Genomic DNA, 15832 nt, shown 5'->3' on the forward strand with positions numbered 1-15832 from the left:
TTAATTATTTGTATAAGAAATCAGAAATCATTATTCAAAAATTGGATTGTATGTGTAATAACATATAATATTGTTTTTATTATATTCTAACAGATATTTAGATTTTAAATTTTAAATTTCCATCACCTTTTTTCTTGTTCTACTAATTGGTGGATAAAATGAATTCAAAACAACTGACGTAAGTTATGCTCAAAATCATTACTTTTCATATTAATTTGCAGATCAATATGTATAATTTTGCTACATTTATTTTTAGCTGCTGGAAACAATTCTACTATAAGTTAAATAAATTGAATGTAAACTATGCTGATGAATCGATTGAATCAATGATATATGATGGTTTGGATGATTTGAAAAAAGGCATACTCAAATTTAAATTTCATGCTTCATCAAGATTAATGTTTTATAAAAATGATAAATCAGATACAGAATACTTATATCCCATACTATCCCAATTACTTGTAATAATCATACATTATTTTATGTATCCTCGTCATGGTCTAGGATATAACTAAATTAATATATTGATTTTGTTTAGTTTATAAATGAGCAAGACGCTAAAATTGTTTACAACAAATACAATGAGTTTGTTTGTCAAAATGAATTGAATACAACTATGACTGAACATGAATTACACAATGTTTGTGTAGATATTTGGAAATTTTACAATGAAGAAGTGTTATTTTTATTTCGTTCATTAAAATTTATTCTCACTGCTGCAGAAAATCAAAACTGTCATTATTCTGTAAGTACTTTTTAATAGCTAATAAGTATTTAATAATTATTTTTCAATTTATTTATGATCACACAGTTGTATTATTTTAATTGTTAGGCTATATGTAAGAAAATTGTTCGTAAACAAAACTGGAAAGAGTGGTATATTTCTCTACGTGAACAACTTTCATATGTTCGTTCATTGACATTTTTTGATACTATTGTTTATAAACCGCTTCAAAAAATAATACACAAACATTTATTATCATTTGTTTTAAATCAACAAATTGAAATTTTGCAATTGATGGTGTTAACATCTCTCAGAGTGGATCAAATTACAAAAGATGATTTTAATACTTGGATTACTAATCTCATTGTAAGTAATTATTACATGTATACATATATTTAATATTATATTTTTAAATTGTTTTTTATTTATACTCAAGGATCATTTATTAATTTATCAAATATAAATGTACCTATTCAATATTAAAAAAAAAAAATATTAACTATTAATCATTTTACTCAAAAATCTCAACTGGGCTAAGACGTTTTAAGATATGGGTAGTATTATTATCCTTGTGAAAAGATTTGTCCAGTAGTTCCAATTTTGTATTGCATTTTCAAATATTAATATTTTCATACCAATAACTCATTTAAAAAAATTAAATATCACAAAAAAAAAACATTAGAGAACACAGATAATGTTCTTACATTTAAGCTGGATAATAGGTCGATTCACTCTAATATCTAAGCTAATAAAACAAAATGTATGCATATTCATATTTTATGCGTTAGTAAGATGGAGACAGTACATTCAGGTATGCCGTCCTCTTAATTCTTTTTTGATGTTTTGTGACTAAAAATATCCAATGCAATTACAAGACAAAATTCTGGGTGACTTATTAAAAATCCGGCTGTGTTGACTTTCTAATTTCTAGTAATATTCTCTGAAACACAATTGTTTTCAATGTCACAGTGATGTTAATTAAAAAGCCATATTATAAAACTTATTATGATTTCTCATTCCACTTAAAATCAAAAAAATCTATTATTTTAATAAAAGTTAAAAATAGGTAGTATTTATCAGTATTATATTATTTTATTTAACTTGGTACTTATAGGATAATAACTTTGGAAAAAATCAAACATTGGAGTATGATTATAATAACTTACAAACGGTGTATTCTTCTTTTATGAGTCAGATCTCAAGTTTAGAGACACTACATTCATTACAAATCATTGCATTATTTTGGGTGTGAGTAATTTATTATTAATGAAGTATTATACATTAATGCATTTTTCAACATAACTTTGTTTGGTTTATTTATATTTTATATCAGGAAAGAGAACTATATTTGGTCAACTAATATAGAATTCAATGAAGCAGATAAAATTATTCAGATGATACAACCTAGTAGTGAATATGGTGTTGTACTTATGGGTTGGACGCTTCTTCACCTGAAAGGAAAATTTGGAATAAAAAATATCCAAAAATTAGAAAGTTATACTGAAGCCATGAGCGCATTAAAAATGTGGCCATCTTTATTAGAAATGTGTCAATCACCAGCTGTTAAAGTATATAAACATTTATGTTAATCATTTTATATTCAAAATACTTAAATTCTAAGTACCTGTAATTATAATTTATTACCATTATTTAAAGTTGTTTTTTTATATTAATTTTAGGATCATCCAATAATAGACAAATTAGGAAGAGTCTTATGTGAAAACCTAATCATTGAAAGTATTGAATTGGATGTATTTGAATTGGTTGACTATGATTCAATTATTATAAAGCTTCTGTCTTATTTATTAAAAAGAAATCCTAGATTATCAATAGACACAATAGACAACTTGAAAAGTGGTGTTGGTTTGTTTGTAAAAAAATTTATAGAAACATATCCTGTTGATTTATGCAGCTTATTTGAACTTTTTACTGGTATTATAAAAGGAGCACCACAAAGTTTAAATAAAGTAAATATTTTGCCTTTAAATATTATGATTTATTTTCAATATTTAATATCTTTAGGTGTGGAATCTGATGAATAGTATTAATTCATTTACTGCTGTGGCTCCTCCTGATGGTCAATATGTTTATGAACAAGAGACAGACACTTTTTTATTAACTGATCAATATTATGTAAATGACTCAATATATAGCATTGAAATTCCTAAAAACACTAGATTTATTCTTAATGGAGACATGGTCCGCTTCAACATCAAAGTGCCCTTATTCTATTTTTTGAACTCTGCAATTAATAACTTCAGGATGGTATATAGATTTAATTAACATTATTATTATTTTAGAATTTGGATTTATTATTTTTTTTTTTTAGTGTCGTGATGAGGATCGTAAGACTTCTTCTTATATTAGTACAAAAAAAATACTTATAAATTCTGTTAAAATTATTCAATCTATTGCATATGTTGCAACATCTTTAAATGATGATATTATGGGAACGTGTGAAACTCTGTTGACGCTAGTACCAAGGTATAATCTTCTAAAATTAATGTAATACATATGCATGTTTTATATTTGATTCATATTTATTTTAGTGTATCATATATTGATTCAAATTATGCGGCTGATCCAGAAGTTGTGTCTGAAATATTAAAATTAGCAAGATGTATACTTGTTTACTTCCCTGAACAAACAATGTGTTACTTTAATGCCAATAATTTTTTCCCTTTTTTAATGAGCGGTATTGAAGATTCTGCCGTAAATTTACACCCTTTCTCTCAAAATTCTATTGCATTAATGATTCTTAAATATGGATCTGAAGTTTATCCAGTCTTAACACAATATGTCAAATTAGTTGAGGCTTCTTTGAAAGTATGTCATTAAAAAAAACTTTGTATTTAGTTAGATAAAATTGTTTCATTTTTAATCAATTAATTACAGGTCAGGCATATACTAACATGTCAGTGTGCAACAGCTGGTGTAATGTTTGTGTTCAAGACTATAATGCCTTTGTTAGCTGTATCAGATTTTTTTATAGGCTCCAAAGAAAAAATGGATTTAGGTTGGGCTTGTATGCGCTTAATCTACGTTGTTTCCATGTTGGAACCAGAACCTGATAGTGAAAATTCAATTATGGTTATTAAAAAAGTATTGGATTTATGTTTGCCTTATAGTCCAACATCAATTGCTTCATTAATGATTTTAAACATAGCCTCTATAGGTAAAATTATATTTGTTCAATAATATTATTCTAAACCAAGATAAAAAATATTCTAAATTAAATTTATGTTTTTTTTTTAATTTTAGGAGAAAAGGATTTTATTAAAATAATGCATAGTTATCACAGTTGGACAAGTGGAATTGGAAAAAGAAATATACAATGTTTAATATTTGCATTGTCCTTATTAAATTATATCATCGATATCAAGTCACTTGTAAGCTTTTAAATTGTATTTAATTTATATGTAATTATATGTTTATTTTTAACATTTCAGTCTACAGTTAAGCAAGGAACAAATACTGCATTATTTGATCCTGAAAGAAGGCTCGCAGTTTTGTTATCATATCGCTTGACTGTTTTTCATAACAAATTAAACACATTGTCTCTTACTATTCTTGGGACACTTGCAGAAGTAAGTAAAAGAAAAACATACTATCCCAAATATTGAATCATGTATTAATTACTTTGTTCAGAAACGATTTGTCTCCTTCAGCCTCTCAATGGGTTTTGACAATGACAAAAGAGCACGAAAAGAAATGATATCTTATTTAAAATTACATAGACTACATTCTAATAATATTGTACGTATATATACAATTCTGTTTTTAGTTCATATAAATTTCAATAATTATTTTTTTATCATATAGGTAAAAATGTTAAAGTTCTTACATAATGCTATTGCTTATCAATGTAAGATGTTTGAAATCATTTTAAACGTTGAGTTACTTGAAAAATGCATAAAAGATAAGAAACAAATTGAAAATAATGATGATAGTATATTATGGTTCATCGAAGTTGAGCTCGAGACCGATGTAAGTCAAATATACTTCTTAATGTAATGCTAGTGTTTTTTTTTTTTTTGCTTGACATATTAATTATTAAAATCTGGCAAATGTTGAATAGGTTGTAGTTTTATTTTGATATATTATTTAAGTGTACAGGAATTATTATATTAATTTTGCTAATTTAGTTTTGAATAGATGTCACACGTAAGTGTACACAGCAGGAGAATGCCACAGAGAACAAAATTATTTTTGTGTGAATATACACTCCCCCATCCTAACACAAAATTTCTAAAAATATTTTACATATTTATGATCAGTTTATTAAGAAATAAATAAATTTTTTGGTTAGTTAAAATTTACACTGGTCACTAATTTATTAATCACAATAAACACTTTGTTATAATATAAATTATTTTCTCTCAAGCTTACCCAGGATGTACAAAATATATTATAATAGCAATGTATTATCACACATCACATTTATCTAGTTTACTATGATATTAAAATTCGAATTGCATGATATTTCCATACTTTCTCATAGTTTAACTATTTTGTATATACTCACCGAAATAAATTAACTAAGAAGAAATTTTTATATTTTATTATTTATTTAAAAAGTCCAAATTATTAAAAATATATTTTCTCTGGTGGTGCTTATTCACAACCTGGCCATGCCCTCTGACCGTTTCCACCTCCCATTGTATAAATTATTTTATGTGATTTATTTAGGATTTTAAACAAGAGCAAGAAAATAATATTTATCTTGAAACACTGGGTATTATTCATACCTTATGGTACAACAGGTTTAATTTAGCTATGCATTACTTACAACAAAACAATAATTTTTGGAAGTTAATATTTAAACCACTTTTTCATAATAAGTAAGTATTATAACTAATATTAACTATTATTCATTATTACTCATATTGTCTTATGATCATTTTAATATTTTCACTGTCCAGAAGTTAATTTTACATTTATTTCATAACCATTGGCGTCATAAATATTTTAGATTAAATATAATCTTTTTTTATAATTAATACTCAATGTATATCATATTATAGCAATATGATATGAAATTTATTTTTATAGATATACAAATTTTGTCTCAATGTGAAAATATTAAAATATGTATTAGTTAATATAAAAATTAATTTTTTGCTAAATTAACTAAGTTTATGCTTATTATTTATAAATTATTTATTTCGATACCTTAAAATATTTATATATTTATAGAATGATACCAGAAATAAATTCAGAAGTATTTTCAATTTTGTCACTTCAAGCCCATTATTGTCCTATTGAAAGCAATAAAGAATTTGCAGAACAATTGGATATTTTTTTAAAAACTAGATTAAACAACATGTTAAAAGTAAGTTGTTTAAGAATGTTTGAGAAAATTGACTTCATATTATAAGTTTACCTAGTTAAATGTATCAACTTAATTTTATATTGATTTCTTATAATTTTCAGGGATTTTTAAATTTTTTTGAAGACAATAGTGATTCTTTAATTGATATTAAACGAAAGTTAATTTACTCATGGAAGTTTTTTACTCTTCTGATTTTAAAACACAGAGATTCTGCTGTCAACAATAAACATCTAGTTGTTGATAATATTTTAAAATTATTTATAATTGAGTTGAAAAGCAATGATATAAGTTCAATTGTTAGTTTGGGAGAGTCTTTATTGATCATGTTACAAATGTGGAAGAAGTAAGTGTCCTATTTTTAATATTAATTTAATATTGTTAGTTATTTAACTATAAATAATACCAAGTACCATAACTATAAAAAAAAGAGTTGTTTGTAATCCTGACAAGCCTGTTAACAATTAATCTAACGTACATGAAATATTTGTCCCAAAAATAATTACTTTTTTAAATGACGTTATACTCAAATTGTTCAGTACAGTATTAAATACGATGTATAGATCTATGAATGTGTATTAATGAATATTATTGAAAACTTTAAAAATGCCATAGTATTTAAAATATATATTTTATAAATTAAAAACCATAATTAAAGAAAGTAATATAAATTATATATTAACTTTCTATTAGCTCAATATTTAGAATACACTTAATTTTTGTTATTAGATTTGTCTTAATTTTTATTATTTTTATTAATAGGACCTGTGTTATAAATTCCAAATCAACCATTAATGATGTACAAACAATATTAAAACTACTTAATGACAATGAATCATTAGCAAAAAGTCAAACATCAAAAACCACGGTATTAATTGTAGTAAATGAGATTGTAAATATAATACTTTTAAACGATGCAGCTTTACCTGAAAATGTTCCTAAAGGTTTTTATCATACATTTATTTATTCTATTTATTTTTAAAAATGTTTTTAACTTACTGATTTTTATATTTTAGACATTTTTAGTAATGATATGTACAGTAGTATTTGTGAACTTGCTGAAAATCAATTGGAAAATATCAGTGAAACAGATCATGAATATCGATCTATTGTTACTAATATAAAATTGACGAACTCATTATTTTATAAGATCATACCTGAAATTACTAGATCATCTTCTAATTGGCGCCAATCATACCTTTTAACAAATACTATCTGTCAAATGCTTAAATTTGTGGATAAATCCAATAAAGTGTGTATAGTTGTAGTTGCTCATTATTACTGAATTATAGAAATTTTCTTTTACTTGTTTATTCAGGAAAATAAAATTAATTCTGTCACTGTTGAAGTAACTGATTTTCTTTTGTATTTATCATCATTTAAGCATTTTCATTCGCAGTTTGGCACTCAGCCATATATCATAAAGCACTTTTGCTCTGTATTGTCTGCAAAATTTGTAAGTAAAAACACAAAAATGTGTTTTCTTCTGTGAAAGATGTCTTATTTTTTTTTTTTAGACTGAATTTGATGTTAAATTTGATGATCCAAAACGGTTATGCGTCTATAAAAATTATTTCAAAATGCTCGTCAACTTCTTAAATATTTGTGACCATTGTGTAAAAAGAGAAGCAATACAGCAATTAACTTCAATTTTTTTAGACTTGTCAATAATTTTAAATTTTGTAAGTATTAAATAAAATAATATATTAATTGTATTTTTATAAATAGTAAAATAGGTGAACTAACATTTGTTTTTAATTATTAGCCAAAGAATATGAAAGTTACAACTTCGCATTTAAACCTTGTTCAGTCAGTTATTAAATTGATGAACTTAATTGTTTCAAAAGAATATTATTATCATTGGCAGTCAGTTGGTGGTTCGTGTTATATTGCACTTGAAAAAATTATTGTAAGTAACTTTTTGTTATATTGCTTAACACCTTTTCATTGACAAAAAAAATAATATTGGGTTTAGATAAATATTTGGGATTGTGCTTATGGTTCATATTTACAATTAAATGATCCAGATGCTTTGATCATGAGTATGTTCAAAAATGAAAAAGTACAATTAAATTTACCTGGTTGGAAAACTAGAGGAGATTTATTTACAGAAAATGATTTAATGACAATTAATACTACAAGAAAAATGTAAGAATATACCATATTTATTTATGTATCTTATACTATTATTAGTTAAATAATAAAAACTTTGTTATTTTTAAGACTTTTTGAAATGTTGTATTCTTGCAATTCAATTCTTGTACGAATCATGATCCCTCCATATGAAATTGTATCATTACTTCAATTGGGTATAAGTGATGCAAGTGTATTCAAAAATATTGTTAGCAAAGAAATAATTGTTGATAAAAGGTTCAGTACATTCTTTACTGTTGACGGACTAATTGAAATGATTGTATTTCTATCTGACAAAATAACTAGAGTGAGCTATATTATTTTTTTGTTTTACAATAGTTATTTAGAATTTAACATAAATAATATTTTGATAATAATTTAGCATGGAGCTGTTTCCACTTCGTTGATATCAGCACTCAATGAAAGATATGTGTTAGATGTAGATTTAGCCAGTTTAAATGATGCCTTAGAGCTATGTGTATACACATTCACCAGTCAACTTTTAATGAAAGTTTCACAAAACAGTGATAACAACCAACAATTATGTGAAATTGCCGAGGTTGCAAAAAACATGGTAACTTGTACCTAATTATTATTGTCTTTTAAAGAGTCTTCATTTTTAAAATAAACATTGAATAAAAATAGATAAATAATTAATAAATTATAAACATTTACATTTATTCATCTATGTTGAATACTTGACTTATATCAAAGAACATACTAGTGTAATAATTTTTTCTCGGAAAAATGTATTAAACATATCAATCTAACTTATAGTTATTAATTGAATAGTTAATTTTTAATGTTCTCATTTAGTTATGACAAAAATATATTTTTTTAGAGTTTGCTTCTCTATCGAACAATAAGTAAAGATGTTGAAGATAAGAGGATAACATCATTTGACATCAGATCTCAACAATCAAATGGAGATGGCACAGAAGATTTATTAATTGGTTTTATGAAATTACTAGAATTTATCAAAGATATTCACAGGTTGTACTATATACAATTTTGAAATGTTATTTTCAAAAATACCAACTTTGTTTATTTTTACTTTTTTAGAAATTCTACTACATCCTCAAAAAAGGATTTATCAATTACAGGATATTCAATTTTAAGATGAATAATAAGCTGACTAATGAGTACAATTTATACCAAGACTGATAGTTAATATCAATAATTTATTACTATTATTTATGTATGAAGCTTGTTTTGAAAGAATGAAAATATATTTTCAGTATTCATTATTTGTATTTTATTTTGTAAGACCATTAGGGGTGTAGTTTTGGTTTTTAAAAAACACATAGAGCAAAAACTATCAGGTTAGGTAAACTTACCAGCCATAAAGTAAATAGTACATTAAATCATCTAGATTCTAGATAGAGAAAGGGATGGATCTTTTTTTATTTAATGAACATGCCCTTTATTGACACATTTTTTTATTAGGCTCAAATCTTGACATAACCTACAATCATTTATTTAAAATAGATTTGAGTGACGTGTATAAAAACATTATTCCATAATATGTTCTAAATAGCCTAACGACTTTTTAAGTTAAATCAGCCTTTTTTATCGGAACCAAATGCAAGTTGGACATAAGTTTTGCGGAACTGTAGATTATTTTTTACAACTACTATCTACTTTAGTGCTATATTATTTATAAACTATAGTTGATGATTTTATTATGTTTTATAATATTATTTAGTCTGCAAAAACCAGAAGATTGGCATGTTGCAATAAGCGACTTGCACTATAAACAAAAATGGAGAACAGCAAAGGTGATAAATGGCCACCTTGTAGAATACCTGAAGTAGCTGTAGTCGTTTCAGAGATAAAACCATGGTCTTAGAAGATATATCGTGGGTAATCTTATGGATTTTAACCCATTGGTTCCTATTATGAGTGAACCACAAAAAAAGTAGCTCTTCACAACCGATTTTCCGCAAAACACTGACTAAGACGATTAGTCCACCATATACTAGTATAAGATCTGTGTCAACGAGGTGGAATGCTTTTGCAAAGTCAATGTATATTACATCGACTTGAGAGAGAATACTGCAGGTTTCTAAGACGTAATTTCAGCAGACAGCGTTGCGTGTAACTGTAGAACGGTGAGGCCAGAAACACTTTTGCTCTTCCATAAAGATAGGCGTACAATCAATTGAATTTTCCAAGAATAATAGATTCATATATTTATGATACACGCCAAAGGGTGGTGATGGGGTATGTAGTATGAAGTTATGAACATATCACCTGATTTAAAAATGAATAGACAGTTCGCTAATAAACGTATAAATGATGAGACATTATTAGTCATAACTCAATTTTCAAGCTTTTTGACCAAACGAATACATTTGTATAGACATTTATACAAAATAAATTTAAAATGTCTATAAATAGTTTGGTCGAAATATTTTTATTACGTATAGAAAATGATAAAATGACATTTGATGATTATATTTCAACCCCCTTGGGTTGAAAGTTTTTGAAAACAACAAAATAAGAAAATTGTTGAATGAGAATTTGTTAATTTGTGGGTGAATTTCCTATGTCTTACTTATTTTGAAAACTCGTAAAATATGTAATTGACTTTTCGGCAAACTTTTAAATTCTGAGGGAGAGATGAATGCATTGATTTTACTATGATGTACTTTTTATTTTTTTTGTTTCCGTCATCACGTTTAAGGACGATAAATGCATTAATTTTCTTCAACAGCATCTCTTCTAATACAACCTTAATCTAGTTCATACTTTTTGTGGTCAAAAGCAAAAAATTCCCAAAAGTTTTCAAAAGTGGCAAGAAAAACAAACAAAAAATTAAGGACATATGTTAATTTTTACGGAAACCCGGTTTTCAATAAAATCGATTTGGTTTTTGATTTACCTAATTCTAAAAAGAAATATCGTAGATACATGTAATTTTCACTGAAAGTTTATATCAGCGTTTTCTATGTACACCATAAAATTTTCAAAATATTTTGACACGTGTTAAACTATTAATAGGCATAAGCAATTTTCGATTATTATTGGTCTTTTTTAAATTTATGTCGATAAAAAAATTTTCACACTGTCTTAAAACTTGAAAATGTAATACAAGGTTCCTGATATATATTTACAATATCAGTTGAAAAATTATAAAAATACAAAGATACATTTTCTTATAAGCATTTAAAATTCAAATTTTGACAAAATTCATATCATTAAAATTTACAAATAGGTAATTGTATAATTTAAAATGTTTAAAGTACCTATTCAATTTATATAGCTGAGGCCCACGATAGTTTTTTTTTTCACGGTTTTTCTGTAATCAAAAAATTCAAAAATCTATAAACACAGTTTTTTTACGTTCAAACAGGACGAAGTAACATTAAATGACCAAGAATAATGATTTATGTTATTTTGTTGTAAATGAAAATATTATTCGTGGGTACTTGAAACTTATAAGGTAGGTACCTATATTATTATATTTTATACACATTACACACAATGACTTTTCAAATGTATTTGTTTAGAAAAAAATGAATTTACATTAATCGCTCCGCTTAGAATCTAAAATAGATTAAGATTTTTTTAAAATATTTTACTATATTTTCATGTAACTAAAAAAATGGTTAGCTCTTAATAATGATGATAAAATGAATTAATAAATCTATTCCTCTCTCACAACTTATTATCAGAAAGTCTTCTAGTCTATTTTGTATCATTGTTGTTCCTTATCTAGAATTTCTAATTACTCATAAAATCCATTTATCATAGTAATAACATTATAGTATAATGATGCTCTGTCTATAGAAACATTGAAAATGTAATGATTTCTACATCTAATATATTTACAGTTTTACTACCTATTATTTCTTTTCTAATGTCAATGCACTAAACTTGTTTAATATTGGGTACCTACTTATTATTTACTACTTGCCTCTTCCATTATGAATGCAGACTGCAGTATAAGATAGTTTATATTGGATAACTGCCCCGCCGGTTGGTGTATTGCCTATTAAATAAATATATATTTTTCTGGCTGCATACTAGTTGCGTCCCAAAGATATCTATTTTTTTTATATACGACAAAAGGTCTTATCCGAATGACAGCCCGAGTTAATTTTAGGTACAGACGCGTTTACGGCCAGGGCTTTTAACCTTTTTTTTTCACTCAAAATTTCATTCGACATTATAACTGTTTTACAGATTACTTAATGGCTATTCGACCAAGAAATTAAAAAGTAGAAATATTTGTTGATTAAATATTGGAAACATACATTTTAAACAAGTCCAACTTCCCTTTTTTTTTTTGGACAGAATATTCAGCGTCTACTATGCCCACTACTATAATAGTTGTGAGGCTTTTCATTCGAAATTCAACACTTTGTTCTACAGTGCTCACCCTAATATTTTTGTGTTCTTTTCGATGATCTGAGAAATATACAAAAGGATACCTATACAAAAATTAAGAAGCACTCACTTAAATATTCGCAGAACAAATATACCTAATCAAAAAAAAAAAAAATTATTAGAAATGCTATAAAACGGTTAGAAGAAAACCAAATTGACACACTTGAATTTATACGAATACTTTTATATAAATATTTTTAACCTTAAGAAATATCATGTGCCTTTTTACCAGTGTCAATATTTTTAGATAAAAACAAAACATCATTTTTTTTTAACCTACATGCAGTAAAGTATCTACGTATGCTACAGACAGTCCTAAGTGTGTATAAAAATGTGAAGGTTAATGAAGCTTTTTTAATTTTAATTTATTTATTTCAGTTAATTTAATTTTAAATTTTGGGTCGCAATTCCGAAGAAATTTTTACCGCGGGACACGACTATAGTAGCCACTCATTTTTCTTATTCAGTTGGGATCATTACCCACCATGGTCCATGGCCTAATTATAAGGTGTGACGAAGGATGATATACCTTGATTATAGGATAGCCGCCACTGGCTAGGTAGGTACACATATTGTGATTTGTGTTTGTGAAAGTATGAATGATCATTTTATACCGAAATGTATCGTTTCACTAAAATTTGTTTCTTAAGATTGTTGAATGTTTCTGAAATATTCACATAATATGCGCTTAAATGAGTGTGGATTTTACAAGCTATAAAATTCATAGTTGGTCATGGTTCAAAATAATGCATATAATTTCCGAAAATATGTAAAAAAGTAAAAAAATCTCTATACTACGCGTGTTAGAGTAGCGATTACTGCGACTGCAGCGCAACCTGTGGCCGTTAAACCGTACGACTCGTTTCGGGATGTTTTCAGGATTGGAGTTTGGTCCTCTTCATCAGCTATAGACTATAGTAATAGTCTTCATGGCATTCTTAATCCGTCATATTGTAACACATGATAGTGATTACTTATCAGTGATCATTAATGTAACATTTTATTTTTATAATACCTAATAATAATATTAAATTAGTATACTAATAATTCCATTTCCTATTAAATAATGCTCAATTAGGACATTAGGTAATAGGTAGCCAATAGTAGGTATATTATTATCACCTTAACACTTAATACAACGCTGTAACCTTCATTGTCTGAATTTCACGTCTTGGTGGTTTTGGATCCAAAGTACCTACTCAAAAATGGCTTCAAAAGTAATTTCGGTGTACGAAAATACACAAAAGCTGGGTGCAGAATTGGCCAAAAATCTCTCGGAACTAGCCAATGATGTACTGGGTGAAGGAGGAAATGCTGTTTTTAAAATTGGACTTTCTGGTATAACGATTTATGTATTATTTTAACTTTACGGAAAATGCATGAGATTGCACTATAAATGTTTTAAGGTGGATCGGTCGTGTCGCTGTTATCCGAATATTTGGCTAAAGTTGAAACAGATTGGTCAAAGTGGAGATTTTTTTTTTGTGATGAGAGACTGGTGGATTTTAATGATCCAGAGTCTACATTTGCTCAGTATAGAGACAAATTTATCAGCAACCTTCCTATCAGTGAAGATCAATTTATTAAAATAAACCCCCAACTTCCCGGTAAACACCAAGTGCATGTTCTGCATGTGTTGATTAATTATATGTATGAATAAATTATTGGATTTTGCATTGCAGTTGATGAGGCAGCTAAAGATTACATCCAAAAGATATCCGTATATTTTGCACCCTACGATTTGCCTCGGTTTGACGCATTAATATTGGGTGTTGGTCCTGATGGACATACATGTTCTTTGTTCCCTGGACACAAATTATGTGAAGAAACATCAGTATGGGTGGCTCCAATTTCTGATTCACCAAAGCCTCCACCAAACAGAATTACTTTTACATTTCCAATTCTCAATAATGCCAGATACTGTGCATTTATAGCAACCGGGAGCTCAAAAGCTGATATTTTGAAGGTACAATTTGGAATGTACATTACATAAAATAAAAGGATTATTATATTGTATTATTTTTTATTATATTTTAGCGCATTCTTAAGGATGGTGAACAATTACCCGCCAATTGTGTACAGCCAGTAAATGGTAGTGTACAATGGTTATTAGATGAAGCTGCAGCCAAGCTATTACAAGAAGAAACGTCTTTGTAAATTATTTATGTTATTTTTAACAAGGTATTGGTTAAGAATGGAAACTATTTATTTTTTAAATTTTGGTGTCTGATAAATTTTATCCTGATAAAATTCATACTCTATTTGTATTTATTTTATGTTGTGTGTGAAAAAAATCCATCAAGAAGTAAATAATTTATAAGATATAACTATCAAATATTTTTTATCTGAAGTAAAAGGCTTTTCATGATTTTTCTTTTTACTTTTAACCTTTTTTATATAATTAGTAAGGTTATTGTAAATTAACACGTCCAGTTCATCTTGGGAATTAGCAATTATTTCGATTAAAAAAAAAAAAAAACTGATCCCAAAACTAGTTTTTATAATTATAATGATTGCCGAGTGCAAAATAAAGTAGATGGAGTTACCAACCAAAATTTTAACCTAATAGTTTGTTCCACTGATGTCTTAACTTCACATGAGCAGAGCTATACTTCAGTATAAGGGGATAATTCTAACTATAATATAGTTTTAGGAGATTTATTTCATAGGTTCCATAAGTTATATTAACTAATTCAAAATATAATACTTTTGTGTATTTACACAATATATTTCTATTAAGTTTAATAATATTTTATAATAACATATTAAATGCTATTTTGCATATTTTAGGATTTCATACATTATAAAGGAATATTTTAGATTTTTTAAATGTATAGTACCTAGAGTACTTTTTATAACAATTCATATTATGAAGAAAATGTTAAAAATGTATTAATATACAATTTTTTCTGAGCGTATTTTAGAAGTATATGCCAACCTTTGCAATACTAATTAGATACTATTATTGTTGGATTTATTTAATGACAACGGTCGATGCATACTGTCAACCGGTATTTTTTAAAGATACACCGTGTACCTTCAGTATAATTGATTGTTTAAATGAAATATTAACTCAACACATGTAATTGTTAAACAATTTATATTTTGTTCATTATATGACTGGGTATTAGTTAAATTAAATAAAAAGTAATATAAATATTTTTTCGATTTCAAATATATTTGTACAGATGTTGAGTGTTTAATAGTATATCCCAATACAGATAGTTCCACCTATGGATTTACAAAAAGTAAAC

The 15832-nt window shown here is 26.4% G+C and overlaps 2 protein-coding genes across 4 annotated transcripts; both read left to right on the plus strand.

Annotated features, from left to right (window-relative positions):
• Window positions 1-37: 37 nt before the first annotated feature.
• Window positions 38-9433, plus strand: LOC111036863 (nucleoporin NUP188 homolog). Its single transcript, XM_022319110.1, has 28 exons — window positions 38-178; window positions 257-461; window positions 539-745; window positions 833-1090; window positions 1839-1972; window positions 2058-2292; window positions 2404-2691; window positions 2747-2989; window positions 3054-3208; window positions 3274-3550; window positions 3620-3899; window positions 3986-4113; window positions 4174-4311; window positions 4373-4480; window positions 4547-4711; window positions 5414-5565; window positions 5921-6056; window positions 6158-6399; window positions 6816-6997; window positions 7070-7305; window positions 7372-7509; window positions 7571-7735; window positions 7819-7962; window positions 8029-8201; window positions 8277-8493; window positions 8569-8760; window positions 9028-9179; window positions 9249-9433. The coding sequence occupies exons 1-28, from the start codon at window positions 159-161 to the stop codon at window positions 9307-9309; spliced, it is 5031 nt and encodes a 1676-aa protein (XP_022174802.1). The 5' UTR covers window positions 38-158; the 3' UTR covers window positions 9310-9433.
• A 4048-nt stretch (window positions 9434-13481) lies between these two features.
• LOC111036883 (6-phosphogluconolactonase) lies at window positions 13482-14905 on the plus strand. 3 transcript variants are annotated; one of them, XM_022319144.1, is made up of 5 exons: window positions 13482-13685; window positions 13771-13916; window positions 13985-14185; window positions 14261-14544; window positions 14616-14905. In XM_022319144.1, exons 2-5 carry the CDS (start codon window positions 13784-13786, stop codon window positions 14733-14735), a joined length of 738 nt encoding a protein of 245 aa, XP_022174836.1. In that variant the 5' UTR covers window positions 13482-13685; window positions 13771-13783; the 3' UTR covers window positions 14736-14905. The 3 variants fall into 3 exon arrangements, with proteins under 3 accessions (XP_022174836.1, XP_022174837.1, XP_022174835.1); XM_022319145.1 differs by having other exon boundaries at window positions 13482-13681; XM_022319143.1 differs by having other exon boundaries at window positions 13483-13916.
• The last annotated feature ends 927 nt before the right edge of the window (window positions 14906-15832 follow it).

This window comes from Myzus persicae, unplaced genomic scaffold, assembly GCF_001856785.1.
Source record: "Myzus persicae strain clone G006 unplaced genomic scaffold, MPER_G0061.0, whole genome shotgun sequence".
Lineage (NCBI taxonomy): Eukaryota > Metazoa > Arthropoda > Insecta > Hemiptera > Aphididae > Myzus > Myzus persicae.